Raw genomic sequence first — 13,964 nt, 5'->3', positions numbered from 1 at the left:
CTCATCACCGCCCGCTGCTCTCAGACTAAAGCCATCATCACACAATGGCTTCATGCTCTCATACCCAGTTTCTTGATCGAGCAAGCGTAATGACCCGACGGATATGACCAATACTGGTCCACGAACGACTATTTTTGACCTGCCGATCCTCGCCGTGAGCGGACGTGCCCGCGTACCGCATCTACCGATGCTACGCTGCTCCGGGATACTTGCGCGAGGGGGAGAAACAGGTCGTAAAAGCCATCGCCTTCCCCAGATTTTCCCGTCTCCTTAAAGGATAGATTGCCGGCGGCTCCTCGAGCGAAAGCCGCCACTGGCAAGGCGTTCCCCGCAAGGTTGGGCTGGATCTCGCACCTCTCCGCATTACCTGGTCGCGATGTGTCGACGGGAGGAGCGTCAAGGTTGCAGCCACTACGGGAGCATGGTTAGGCTTCTTGTTTGGACCGATCTTGTTAACGATTTAGCCTAAAGGGCAGAGGCAGAGCAACGTGATATTCGCAAGCTGGCGTTGTATTTGGATATGCCGGCTCCGGGTTCCCCCATGGTTGCCACTATGCATAGTCAATCCGGCACATCGCGCCCAGCAGACCTAGTTTCTCTGTTGCTTCTCCTCCCCTCCCTGTCAATATTCTCCGCGGTCGACCTTGTGTCTTGGCTGACGCGACTGACCGTCATCAGAGGCCGATGCGAGGCGATGGGGGTATGAAGCATGCATCTCCTCGCCACGGAAAACAGCAAGAAATCGACCGAGATTACTGCCGAGCCGAGATGATGCCGACGCAATTTTTCAAGAAGACGTGATTGATAGTACGAGTAGGTTTTGCATAGCAGAACCACGTTTCTCATCTCCCTGGATAGTCCACCATTCACGCGAGTCGTTTCGAGCTGTCAGTTGGGGAGCTCGAAAGTACAGTAAAGGGGCTAGGCGGGGAGCTTCTTGATCTGGCATAGTCGGTGCCTGGCTGTCAGACGCGGCTGGGATCTGCCCTACTCTGGTGGCTGACAACCAGCACCAGACCCAAGCAATCAGCATTTTAGCATCGGGTGATTGTGGATTTGCTCTATGCAAGTCGAGCTGGTTGGCGAAGTACAAGGTGCTGAAACATGTAGACGCCGTCTTTTCCGCTCCGCGGCCAAAGAGCCGCTCGAGAAGCCGATGGAACGGAGTCTTCAGGAGTCAGTAAAAGTCCGTACCAAGTTATCCGAATAGGAGCAACTCAATGGTAACATAAAGACAAGCAAGAGGGCGCTAGGACCTGATCTGTTGAGATCTTCATTACTGCAACCGGCGCCCCAGCTGTTCGCCAATTGAACCGCAGATCTCGAGACTATCTTCTTGCCTAAGACTCATAGCAGCTGTCCTATCAAAGCCCCATCATGAAGGGCATTCTCAAGAACAGCCTGCTCACCGCGGCTGCTCTGCCGGCCTTGGCCTCGGCCGCCTGTATCTCCTCGGGTGATCAGAATACGATCAACAATGCGCTGCAGTCTGGAGGAAACGGCGCTGTTGTCCAGCTCTGCGCCAACGCCGTGATCCAGATCTCAGAGCAGATTAGCTTCACTGCTGACAACCAGGAGATCTCTACCGAGGGCTATCCCACGGGTAGCACGAGAGGTACCATCCAGGTTGCTCCGGGCAGCTCTGCCAGCACCCTGATCTACGGCAAGAACTTCAACAACATCCGCATCAAGAACATCCAGCTTGACGGCAACAGGCCCGGCGCTGGTCTCTTCCCTGGCGGCGCCGCCAACATTGAGATTGGCGGCTTCACCACTGGCCAGACCGTCTCCAATGTGGCTTCCAAGAACCCTCGTGGTTGGAGCTGTCTCCATGCCATTGGCTCTGGAGATGACAACAACCCGTGCAAGAACGTGACCATCATCAACAATGATATTGGCCCTTGCGGTCAGTCTGGCAAGGATGCCAGCGGAAACGCCCAATGGGCGGATGGTGTCTCTCTTGACTGCACCAACTCTCTTGTCCAGGGCAACACTGTAAGTGACCAAGTAGCGGCATGAGAATTCTGAAGAGCTAATATGTTGTCGATAGATCAATGGCCCTACCGACGGTGGTATCGTTATTTTCGGTTCTCCTGGAAGTACAGTCACCGGCAACACCATCATCTCCTCGCCTGACTACGTGGGCTTCGGCGCCATCAACATGGTCGACGCCGAGTATGGTGGTAGCTACGCTGGTGTCACTGTCACCAACAACACCATCCAGGGCCAGAAGCTCTTCAACCTGGGTATCGGAATTGGCGCCTACACCTGGTCTTTCAACGATCCTTCTCCCCTCAAGGGCCCCGCCACTGTCACTGGCAACACCATCACTGGCCATGTCAGCTTCCCCATTGCCATCAACGGATGGACCAACGGTATTACGGTACGACTCGTCTAAGATGCGATTCTCCAATGTCAAGCGACACTAACATGTTCTCACAGATTACCGGCAACACCGTCTCGGGCGTCACCAATCCCAAGTCTAGCTTTGCCGATGCCTCTCACTGCAACTCCGCAATCCAGAGCGTCTTCAACCAGAATGCAAACCTCATCTACTACCCCGCTGGCGTAACCGGACCGCAGACCCTCCAGTCTGGCTTCGTCGCTGCCCCCGGCAATGCGACCAACTTCCTGTGTTCGAGCCTGCCGCTGCCGAACTCGCAAACGTTCAACGCTGGTTCACTGACTCTTGCCCCCGACACTGGCCCATTTGCTGATCTGCACAATGTCATTGCTCAGTACCAGGGAGACAACAACCTCGTCGTCCTTCAGAATGGAAATCCTGTTTGGGCATCGGGTCACACCTTGAGCCAGGGATGCAATGGCGGCTGCCAGCTGAGATTTGATTCATCAGGAAACCTGGGCACTTACTTCAACGGCGCTCTTCAGTGGAGCACCAACACCGGGGGCCGAGGCAAGACCATGGTCGTCATCAACACGGCGCCTTGGATCCAGATCAAGGACGGCTCCGGCGCTGTCATCTGGGACACAACCAAGAGCACCTAGGCACAACCACCTGAGAACGCTCGCTTCTGTATATAGCATGACAAAAGATATAGGACGAATGTATATATCGGAAATCATCGATTAGATGCTTCCGCTGTTAAGCCTATCAAGAATCTCAAGTTAAAAATGCCTCCTAGGTGTGACGAGTTATTCTACAAGCTTCGTCCATACACGGTACCCATGCATACTACAGTGTGCTGTATTGGCATACTGACAGGCAACAATTCATTCAACCTACGGTTAGGGTACAGTAGGGATGTGGTAGAGTTGTTGAACAAGGGTGTCTGGTATGGCTGGCTAAACAAACGACAAACAAAAAAAATCCTCTTTCTTGCCAACTGGGCATAATAATAATACGCAATACAGCCTATTCTGATGTTGCTGGCTCTTTTTAGTCTCTTCACGAGGCTCACGTACGACTTATTGGTTATCAGTGAACTGAGATACAGCAAATGGTTACAAGCAGGCCCCAAATGGCAATTTCCCAAAAGCACCAGTTTGGTTCGTACTCGTATTTATTCGACACCTGGCCAACGGTTCAAGCCACTCAGCCCTAGGAGTTGAATCCGCGGAGGAGCTATTAGTGCTGAGACAGCCGTAAAAGTCTCGCAATAGCGGTCTAGCAGGCTTTTATTACAAGTATCGGCGAGGCGCCACAGCTTCTAAACTCGTTTCACCTTGACTCAATCCCCTTGGCTCTTGGGGTCCTTTTCGCTATTGTTGAGGATAGGTATGGCGACTGATTCGGTTAGAGATGCCTTCGCGTCATCCGGAGGCCACGACGCGTCAACTCCAGCCTCAGTCTATCTCCTCTCCCTAGTTGCTCTTCTTATCGCGTCGGCCTTTACATACTCACGCCTACAAAAAAGCAAGCGAGAAGTGGAGGTTGACTTTCCTCCGTGGGTTCCGCTCGAGGTCGGCATAAGCAGCGCATTGATTCAAGCCGGCGGTACTGCTTCATGGCTTTTGTTCGTATTCTGTCTGGATATCAACCCTAGGACTGTTATACTGACGATAGCATACATAGCTCGTTCATCTGGAGGAAGAAAGGGTCTCTATTTGGGCTCACTTCCCGCCATCGAATCTTGCACAACCTCGAGAATATCGATCGCGTCTTTACCAAGTCGCCGCACATCCTTAGTGCAGATGTTCTGGGACTGCGCTTGGGCATTCGCGTCTTTGGCGCGCGACTGACGAAGGAGACCGGCGACAAGTTCCTGATCATCAACAGAAAGCTGACGCAGATAATTGAGCGATATTTCGTAAACGATGCTTCCGCAACCGCCTCCATCCAGAGCGCCGATGTTCCTGGAAAAGTGGCTCGATTGCTAAGCTTTTCGTCCGATGCTCAGAAGCAACACCAATGGGAGCGCTCAGCAGCTATCAAAGTGCTGTCGACTAATTCCGATGGACATTCGGGAGCTGTTGAAGCGGATCTCGAGTTGCTTATGAGAGACTTTGGCGCATGCGTCTCCATCCCGCGCCTCTATGGACAGGACTTCTTGGATCGCAATCCGCATCTTCTCGAAGACTTTTGGAAATTCGACAACAACGCGTTCCCGCTGCTCATCATTGGTGTGCCGACTTGGGCTCCGATCAAGTCCTTTCGAGAGGCACTCGCAGCTCGCACTCGTCTTCATGATGCACTCGAAGGGTTCTACATCCGTCTCAACCAGTACAAGAGCGGCCAGAAAGTGGACTTCGACGCCGATATGAGCGATGTCAGCGTTGCTGCAATGGAACGAAACAATTGTCTCGAAGAGCATGGCCTGTCTGTTCGTGCGCGAGCAGAGCTTGAGCTGGGCACCTTCTGGGGGCTTAACGCCAACATGCAGCCGATGGTCTTTTGGCTTCTGCTCTACGCCTACTCAACTCCTGGACTGGTAGACGAACTGCGAAAAGAAGTCAGCTCTTGTATAACGGTGGATACGGCAACTTATCCGCCGCAAATTACTGCCTTTGACTTCTCACGCCTGAGCCACGAGTGTCCGCTCTTGAAGTCTTCCCTCTTCGAGACTTTTCGGCTGGTCGAGGACCCGACTTCGCTTCGTTACGTGTCAAAGCCCATGACCGTAGCTGATGGTACTCTTGAGCATCACTTCAAACCGGGAACCTGGCTCTCAGCACCTCACGCCCTTCTACAATCCGACCCTTCGATTTTTCCAGAGCCTGAAAAGTTTATCCCAGACAGATTCATAGAAACAGACAAAGAAACGGGCCATCGAGTCGCCCGATATGGAAGACTTAAGCCATGGGGCTCCGGGTCAGCGGTATGCAAAGGCCGTACTTTTGCCGAGAAGGAAGTCATGGGCATCGTTGCTTGCTTCATCACCCTGTGGGATATGGAAAACGCTGAAGGCTCATGGAAGCTGCCTGGTATGATTCCGGGAACTGGAGTAAAGCGGCCGCAGAAACCGATTCGAGTCCTCCTGAAGCACCGGACTCTCGAGTGAAAAGTTATAATATGATAGTCTAAAAACATGATACTAAGGTATACATTGATAATTGTAATCGGGGCAAAGGTCCAGCCATATATATACTCAACAGATATGGCAGACGCCACCCATAGCCGCAAGGTACCATGTGTTGGGTGACCCATGCTGCTCCATGCATCGGCAAGATAAGGTAGACTGCCCTGCCACTGGAGCAACCGTCCATGTCCAAGAATGTCCGAATGTCCTCTCATTCATGCGGCCAGGGTCGACTTCGACAGATAAAGCTACCAACAGCAACTCGCCAGTGCCATCTCTTGGCCTCAGCGCCCCTGACTAGACCTGCAATACATGGCACCTTTAAATCTTCAATACCACTCCCCGGCTGCACAAGGCCATGCAGTCCCCCTGGAGCTCGGTAGCATATCCGCTCATGATAAGCACAAGTCAACCAGTCAGACTGATGAGGTCGGGACCCGATGGTTGTGGAAGATGACATGTAAAATGATAGCGACCTCGCAGCCTTGAGCTCAAAGCAACCATCTACAGGGAAAAAACGAGAGAGCAAAGCCAGGAACTCCGTGGCCGCCGTTGTTCAGAAAGAAAGACTACGAATGGTAAACGCCGCAGTCTAATATTTATACAGTCGCTAACAGACTTGCCAGCGAGCACAAAGGGCCTACAAGAGACGGGCCGAGACGATAGGCCTTTGCCGTGTCCAGGTTGAGCCCTGCCTCATGCGTGGAGCCTAACAAGCATTGGCGGTTGATTGATGGACTCCAAAGTTGGCTTCCGGCTTCCGCTGGGGCATACAGTGCATGATCCACCCCCAGCTGGTACGGGGCTTTGCGCAATGCGCACATTTGTCTCAGCACCAGCTACCCTATTTCTTCAAGATATCATGAGATCGAAGGGTTTGTTATTCAATGAAAACGAGTTATCTTTCTACAAAGGGGATAGATACTGGCGGAATAGTAGTTTCTCCAAATGCTCACGCAAAGACTGCCTTACTAGGAATTTGGCGTGAGAGAGTCATATGTGAAGTCTGAATTGTATATGATGTACACCCATGGTTTGGATATACCTCCAACAATGCGTCAAGGCAACATGACATGGCCCTGGAATAAAGCGACAAGAGCGTGATAGGGCTTTCCTACCATAACATGTGATGTTGTTATGATGTAGTATGTAACTCTTATTGCTAAGCTTCATGTGCCAATGGAGATCTTGAATCATTTCCGACTTTACTAGACATATGGCGATGCTACCTCGCAAACCAAATCTGCTTCCCCAAGCCCACCACGGCCAGCTACTGTGTGACCCTGCAATGCCGACATAATTCCGCATCAAATATCCAAGCGGAAGGACTGATCTCAAAATAGACACGTGGGATTTAGGGAGTTACCAAGCATGTTGAAGGCTTCTCCAAGTAGACTCGCGTCTCTGGCGCACACTCACGAGTGTGCCGTGTACTCGTCACGTCTTTCTCAATCCTGCACGACATGGATCATCAAAGCAGGTCCGCCTAGCGTCTCGGAGGCAAAAAGTGGCTGCCAATCCCTGCGCATCATCATGGGTCTAGGCACGGCCCGCTCATGGACCAATAGACGAGCCTTGACAGCTACATTTTTGGATCGAAGTCCGGCATACTCAATTGCCCTATGGCCCGATGCCCGAGCGAGGGGGTTTGCACAGCCGTCTAGTGTCTTACATTTATAAAAGAATCAAGGTCCGTTGAACGGATAATCGGAACGGGTTTGCCATGTCGTGTCCATGGGTTGAACAAGACGCTCCACCAGCTTCAAGGAGGACAGACGTCACGATGTGACATGATGGGCTCTGAACGAAGCAAATTCACGGATGTTTCGGCTCGACGAAGACCAATCTCATCTTTGGATCTTTCCAATTCGAGGCATCGTTCTCGGGAAAATGACAGGTCGATGGTTGTACGGGATGGAGAAGGCCTTCGATCTTTCACCGCATGGAGAGATCTCACAGTGCGGCATCAAAGACAGAGTCGAGATGTGTGTATTGACACGCGTTGCTGATACATGTCACAGTGGACTTACAACCAGAAACCCAAATCTCAACACAAGACTTACTCCTCTAGGCCATCCAGACGATGCCAACCACGGATGAGAACCACAGAGCACTCGCCCGAGCATACCTGAACACAGCCTCTGACGAGATTGCCATATTGCAGGGATTGCATCGTACGTATGGAGAATCTCATCGGTGCCTGGGAGTGGATCGCGAGCAGCACTTGGCTACATGGAGTCTGACGTGACACGACTATCCCATACCGTGCGACACAATATCGATTTATGCCGTCCTCGACATTTTACCGAGACTATTTTGTCTCCATCGGTGTTGCTCGGGGAGTCGGAGAGTCCATTCCTACAGACGAGACTGATGGAGTCAATGGATGAGAAGCACGGATCGCGAGCCTCGGGCCTAGAATTGGGATGATGTTGATGATGGCGACTGATATAAAGATGCCAGGAAACTGCTGTTCCAATCAGTTCATCACTCGCTCCTCAGCCTCCGCATCAAAGGCATCCAGCAGACACTTGGAGAGACCAGAACAACTGTCGAGAAAACGAACTTTGCCAAAATGCATCCCAAGCTTTCTTCTGCCGTTGCGGGCCTTTTGCCTGCAATGCTAGCTTTGGCAGCTCCAGCTCCTCAGTATGACAAGATTCTTTTTCACGATTCTCTCATCAAAGAGAAAGTTGCCACTAACAAACTATACAGGATTCAATCTATCGGGGAGAACACTGGACCTGTTGCGGGTGTCACTCCTCCGGTTCCTACCGTGACTGCCCCCGTCGGAAACCTTTACGGAAGCACCGGACTTCAGGGTGGCGTTGCTCCCATTCCTGACACCAGCAAGGGAAGTGCCGTGGTGAAGGACTTCAAGGAGGTGAACGGCCAGGATGCAGATGCCAGCCTTGGTGTGTATCTCGACTTTGACAGCGTCGATGAGCCGCAGCCCATTCGCGGTGAATTCGGTGGCACTGATGCCGGCCCTCGCACCTTCGAGTACGAGAAGTTGAACCCGGATCTGTTTGCAGCTCCCGGCACAGATTCTGGTGCCGTTCCCAACGCGGTCTGGCCCCTCGGCCTGTCCCACAACCGGCCTGGTGCCTCTGGCAGGGCTGGCTGGGCCCGTCAGCAGAACACTGCTGTGCTTCCCAACGCAAAGGCCATGGCTGGTGTCGACATGAAGCTCGAGCCCAACGCCTACCGTGAGCTTCACTGGCACACTGCCGGCGAATGGGCCTTGATGCTCAAGGGCTGCGTCCGAGTTGCGGCTATTAACGACGAGTCCCAGAACTTCGTCGACGATCTTTGCGAGGGTGATGTTTGGTTCTTCCCCGCTGGTGTCCCTCACTCTATCCAGGCATTCGAGAACGGTGCCGAGTTCTTGCTTGTCTTCGACCAGGGCGACTTTGACGAGAACGGAACTTTCCTCATTACTGAAATGTTTGCTCGCACCCCTCGCTCCGTCCTGTCCAAGAACTTCCGCGCCCCTGTCGACACCTTCAAGAACTTGCCCAGCAACCAGCTCTACATCTTCAACGGAACTCCCCAGCCCAAGGACATTAGCAAGCAGAACACAACCGCCCCTGGAGGCTTCCTCAGCGGCCCCAACGGCTACACATACCACTGGTCTCAGCAGAAGGCGTACGAGGTACCTGGTGGCTCCGTCAAGATCCTGGATCCCACGACCTTCCCCATCGCCGCCAAATTCTCCGCTGCTCTTGTCACTATTCAGCCAGGCGCCATGCGAGAACTCCACTGGCACACGACCTCAGACGAGTGGGACTACTTCCTCCAGGGCTCTGGACGCGCTACACTCTACGCTGCCCCGAGCGCTGCCAACACCTTCGACTTTACTGCTGGTGACGTTGGCTACATCCCTCAGGCTGATGCCCACTACATCGAGAACACTGGCACTGAGGACCTCATCTTCCTGGAGGTCCTGCAGGCTACCAAGTTCTCTGACATCTCTGTTGCTCAGTGGCTTGCTTTGACGCCCGAGCAGACTGTCATTGACCACTTGAACATCTCTGCTGAAGTCCTTGAGGCTCTCCCCAAGGAGAAGACCATCATCAAGACTGGCAACACCAACCTCACAGAGATTATCGAGACCGGCAAGGCGTACTAAGCCTGTCCCTGGAGATTTTGTCGAAGCAAGGGTGATGGGGCTTAAAGGATTGGTGATTTGTATCATTCACTGTTTTATTACTAGTTGCTGTAGTTTAGGAAGCAGTACGAAGTAGCATGATATTCAATGTCATTTCCATTTGTGAGCGGAACAGTCCTCGTGATGAGTTACCCTGAAGTAAGAATACAACAAAACCTCAACAATTCTGGTCAATTTCGGAGGAAGCAACATGAAGTAGCCATGTCGATGCATCAGCTTTTAATTCGACACCACATTAAAGCCCGACATATCGTCCAGTGCTTCGCGAATCAATATCGCGTACTTCGGAATTCCGCCTGGGAAACAAACCGGCTCATATACCTTGCCAGGGATACTTCCACCCATATACGTCGATCTGCACGTCGGGAACAGCATCTGGTTGTTGATATCGACCACCTTCTTCTTCCAAGCGACAGCTGACTCAAGCTTCGGGTTGATGTACTTGATATTGTGCTTCTGCATCTTCTGGATGCAGTCAGCGATCCATCTGCCCTGCACCTCAACGGTAGTCGGGCCATTGCTAAGAAGCGTGGGGGCCTGAGGGCCGTATATATGGAACATGTTGGGATATCCGCTGACGGTGAGTCCAAGGTATGTCAGGGCGCCAGTGACCCATTCTTCTTCGAGTTTGGTATTGGAAACACTCTCGAGTCCTAATTGTGTCATGACTGGAATGTGTTAGTACGGTTGAAGTTCATTGCCTAAAACAACGGGGAAGATCTGGTTTGACTGGGATCAGTACCTCCAGTGACGATATCCTGCGAAAACTGTTAGTGATGTGTTGCTAGATATATTCGAAAGCATCTTTGAGGTGACCACTTACAAAGCCTGTTGCTACCGCGATGACATCAAAGTCATAGTGCGTGCCATCTTCGAGGAGGATGCCCGTCTCGTCAATGTCCTTGATGGCATTGTTCTTGATGTCCACGATATCCACATTTGGCCTGTTGAATTGCTCATAGTAATTGTACTCGAGACAGGGCCGCTTGATTCCAAAATAATGAGGCATATCAAGCGGAGCAAGCAAATCGCGCTTCCTGGCGTCTTGGATCCGAGCGCGAGTCTTCTTTGCCCAGAACTTGTACGACTCCTTGTTCGCCTCAGCGCTGTAGAGATTGTCTTTGTATAGGGCGACCCAGTATCGGAATCCGCCATCCTTCCAGATGCTTTCGTAGAACCTTTCGCGCTCCTCAGGGCCAACGTCAAATGTGTTCTTCTCGTCCCAGTCATAGAGGAAACCTGCAAAATTTGCCTCACGGTATCTGAACAACTCTGGATAATGCTTCTTGGCTTTTTCTTGTTCCTCAACGGTGAGATCTTTTCTGCGCATTGGAACGGCGAGGTTGGGGGTGCGTTGGAACACCTTCACCTCTCCAGCCTCGGGACCCCATGCCTGGACGATTTGGACACCGGATGCTCCTGTCCCAATAACGGCGCACTTCTTGCCACGGACATCAATCTTTTCGTCTGGCCAGAACGAGGAGTGATGGATGATCCCTTTGAACTTGGTCATTCCAGGCCAGTTGGGGATATATCTCTTGGCAGCCTTCACAGCTATTAGCATGAGAGCAAAGACTTGAAAGGGGCGAGTAGCCACAAATTGGAAAGTTACTTACGAAGCCAGTCCCCAGAACAAGATACTTGGCCTTGGTTGTGCGACCATCCTCGGTGCGGATGTTCCACTTGCCCTCGTCCTGGTCAAAGTGAGCTCCAACAACGACCGTGTTGAAAGAACAGTCCTTCTTCACTCCAACTATCTTGTCGACGTGATCAAAGTAGTCACGCAGGTTCTGATAGTTAGGATAGTTGTTCGGCCAGTTCCAAGTCTTCCACACTTCGGGCCAGGAGAACTCGTACTCAGGCACCTCAGAGTCGACACCGGCACCTGGATAGCAGTTCCAGCGCCACGTACCGCCAGTATCGTTTCCAGCTTCGAAGATGTACGCCTTCAGACCGCGATCTCGGAGAGTCTTCAGCATGAATATGCCGGCTATATGATACGGAAGAGTTGTCAGTAGCTGCATGAGATGGTCGTTTGCAAGTAATCGGTTCATCGTACCAAAACCTGCTCCAACAATGACGGCGTCAATGTCGAGGTTCTCCGCATAGGGGCCAGTATGTTCTTCATGTTGCACAGAATAGTCTGTCAAATCAGTGTTGAACTTTTTCGTTCCCGAAGCAAAGTTTTCACCCATGTTGGCTGGAATATAGAGTATAGGCTACAGTCAAGGCAGTAAATGTAGAGATGTTTTCTGGTGAGGAAGACGGGGGAAAAAAATCTTCTTTTGAATGTACGAAGGCCTCGAATTTAAAGCCACGGCTTATCCTGTGTTCTCGTCATCACCGCACAGTAATGAAGCGATATCGACTTGCCATCCGCAATACCTCCTACCACCTCAAGCAAGCTTGGACTACCTCAACGAGACAGTGGAGTAAATTCGCATTGCGGTCGCGACGACAGTCTCCCCGCAGCTGAAGATCTGTCTGGGGTCACATCTTGTGGCTGGTTGGAGAAGCCTCGCTGGCAGAACAGGATGAAAAGAGGGGGATCATGCATGCGGAACCGCACGCATATGCGGAAAGGAGTTGCGGACACGCAGCCGCACCGTATTTACCTGATCATGGGACCTTTGAAGGAGCTTGGCAGAGCTTCACGACTCCGAAATTACCTTGGCTCGCAGATCGGGACAAGCATGTCCGAGTATGACGGAGACACAAAAGGCGCACGCGTTCGTGATCTGGCATGCTAATTTCTCACGACACATAGCCTGTTCTTCAATACCTTGTTCAATTGTCAAAATGCCCTTCAACGCCGAGACCGTCTCCAACCTTCAAGAGTCAGTCAACAACGCCTGTGTTGATGCCAAAAACGATATTCCAGGTGTCGCAGTTGTAGTCGTCGGCAAGGATGGAAGCGAGTTGTTCACTCACTCAGCCGGTAAACGGGGCTTGGTCTCGAATGAGCCAATGACCCTCGAAACTATCTTTTGGATCGCATCATGCACCAAGATGCTCACTGGTTTTGCTTGCATGCAGCTCGTAGAGCAGGGAGTCTTGAAGCTTGATGATGGCGACCATCTTGAGGATATCCTTTCTGAGCTCAAGACTGTCAAGGTCTTGCGTGAGGACGGGACTCTTGAGGACAAGAAGAACAAAATCACGCTTCGAATGCTACTGAGCCATACCTCTGGATTCGGCTATACCTTTTCCCATGAACGTCTCAGGAACTGGTCGTTTCCAGCCGGGCTAGACGAGTTCTCTGGGCGGAGTGAAGATGTCCTCTCTACTCCGTTATTATTCCAACCAGGAACAGCTTGGGAATACGGTGTAAGTGCCAATTTATGCTTCTATTTACCTTTCCTGTTCTCCATTTATTCTTCTTTTTCGTTATATTGCCTGGCCTTTGTTTTGTCAAGTTTCCTAACATTTCCTGGGATAGACTGGCATTGATTGGGCTGGACTGGCCGTCGAACGAGTGAGTGGACTCAATCTTGATGCATATATGCAGAAGCACATCTTGCAGCCTCTAGGCATCAAAGATATGTCCATGTTCCCCACCAAGGATATGCGAAATAGGCTTGCCTATATGCACAGTCGAACCCCAGATGGTACAATCAGATCTCGAGACCATCTCCATAGACTGCCGCTGGTCATTGACCCAGACAACGAGTCCGAGGCTCGCCGAGTGTTTAACAGCGGCGGCGCGGGCATGTTTGCGAAGCCTCAAGAGTATTGCAGTAAGTCACGGGCATTCTTACCAGCTTCCCACTTGAGTAGCAAACAGTCTCTAAAGAAGTCAAATAGAGGTACTAGCAGTGCTATTGAACGATGGCACTTGCCCGCGGACAGGAACCAAGTTGCTACGCAAAGAGACAGTGGATGAGATGTTCCGTAACCAGGTCCCCCAGTTTCCGAATCTCGGTCGGCAAATATTCTTCGATGCCAAACCAGACCTGACCAACATTGTTTATGACTTCTATCCAGTGCCTGGGAATCCACCGCAGGGCTGGGGCCTGACCTTCATGAAGTCTAACGGCGGCAGCACCGGCAGATCCAAGGAAGTAGCTCACTGGGCCGGATTGGCAAACTGTTGGTGGTGGTGCGACCGTGAAAAGGGTGTGGCTGGGATATTGTGCACTCAGATCCTCCCATTTGCCGATGGCAAAGTGTTAGGATTGTGGGCTGACGTGGAGACGCAAGTATACGCAGCTCTGAAGTGAGAAATGCATCTCGATACGCTGTATTAGTTTGTCATGGTTTATAATATGGGAGGCGTCTCCCTTCAATGTACGGATACCCCGATTGCCCGAATAGCC

The 13,964-nt window shown here is 51.8% G+C and overlaps 5 protein-coding genes across 5 annotated transcripts; 4 read left to right on the top strand and 1 right to left on the bottom strand.

The window, feature by feature from the left end:
- Window positions 1-1,358: 1,358 nt before the first annotated feature.
- On the top strand, window positions 1,359-3,012 carry BBK36DRAFT_1135652 (hypothetical protein). The gene is made up of 3 exons (XM_024892715.1): window positions 1,359-1,995; window positions 2,051-2,383; window positions 2,443-3,012. The coding sequence occupies exons 1-3, from the start codon at window positions 1,378-1,380 to the stop codon at window positions 3,004-3,006; spliced, it is 1,515 nt and encodes a 504-aa protein (XP_024748327.1). The 5' UTR covers window positions 1,359-1,377; the 3' UTR covers window positions 3,007-3,012.
- A 726-nt stretch (window positions 3,013-3,738) lies between these two features.
- Window positions 3,739-5,459, top strand: BBK36DRAFT_1122049 (cytochrome P450; the record flags this gene model as incomplete). Its single annotated transcript, XM_024890898.1, has 2 exons — window positions 3,739-3,905; window positions 4,034-5,459. 2 exons carry the CDS (start codon window positions 3,739-3,741, stop codon window positions 5,457-5,459), a joined length of 1,593 nt encoding a protein of 530 aa, XP_024748326.1.
- Window positions 5,460-8,052: 2,593 nt separating this feature from the next.
- BBK36DRAFT_1169789 (Bicupin, oxalate decarboxylase/oxidase) lies at window positions 8,053-9,609 on the top strand (the record flags this gene model as incomplete). Its single annotated transcript, XM_024895363.1, has 2 exons — window positions 8,053-8,126; window positions 8,193-9,609. 2 exons carry the CDS (start codon window positions 8,053-8,055, stop codon window positions 9,607-9,609), a joined length of 1,491 nt encoding a protein of 496 aa, XP_024748325.1.
- Window positions 9,610-9,867: 258 nt separating this feature from the next.
- On the bottom strand, window positions 9,868-11,843 carry BBK36DRAFT_1160232 (FAD/NAD(P)-binding domain-containing protein; the record flags this gene model as incomplete). The annotated part of the gene is made up of 5 exons (XM_024894275.1): window positions 9,868-10,316; window positions 10,391-10,406; window positions 10,472-11,194; window positions 11,265-11,638; window positions 11,708-11,843. 5 exons carry the CDS (start codon window positions 11,841-11,843, stop codon window positions 9,868-9,870), a joined length of 1,698 nt encoding a protein of 565 aa, XP_024748324.1.
- Window positions 11,844-12,447: 604 nt separating this feature from the next.
- Window positions 12,448-13,868, top strand: BBK36DRAFT_1121897 (beta-lactamase/transpeptidase-like protein; the record flags this gene model as incomplete). The annotated part of the gene is made up of 3 exons (XM_024890880.1): window positions 12,448-12,975; window positions 13,088-13,385; window positions 13,453-13,868. 3 exons carry the CDS (start codon window positions 12,448-12,450, stop codon window positions 13,866-13,868), a joined length of 1,242 nt encoding a protein of 413 aa, XP_024748323.1.
- Between the last annotated feature and the right edge of the window lie 96 nt (window positions 13,869-13,964).

Source organism: Trichoderma citrinoviride (assembly GCF_003025115.1).
Source record: "Trichoderma citrinoviride strain TUCIM 6016 unplaced genomic scaffold BBK36scaffold_9, whole genome shotgun sequence".
NCBI lineage: Eukaryota > Fungi > Ascomycota > Sordariomycetes > Hypocreales > Hypocreaceae > Trichoderma > Trichoderma citrinoviride.
This window is presented reverse-complemented; position numbering and strand designations above follow the sequence as displayed.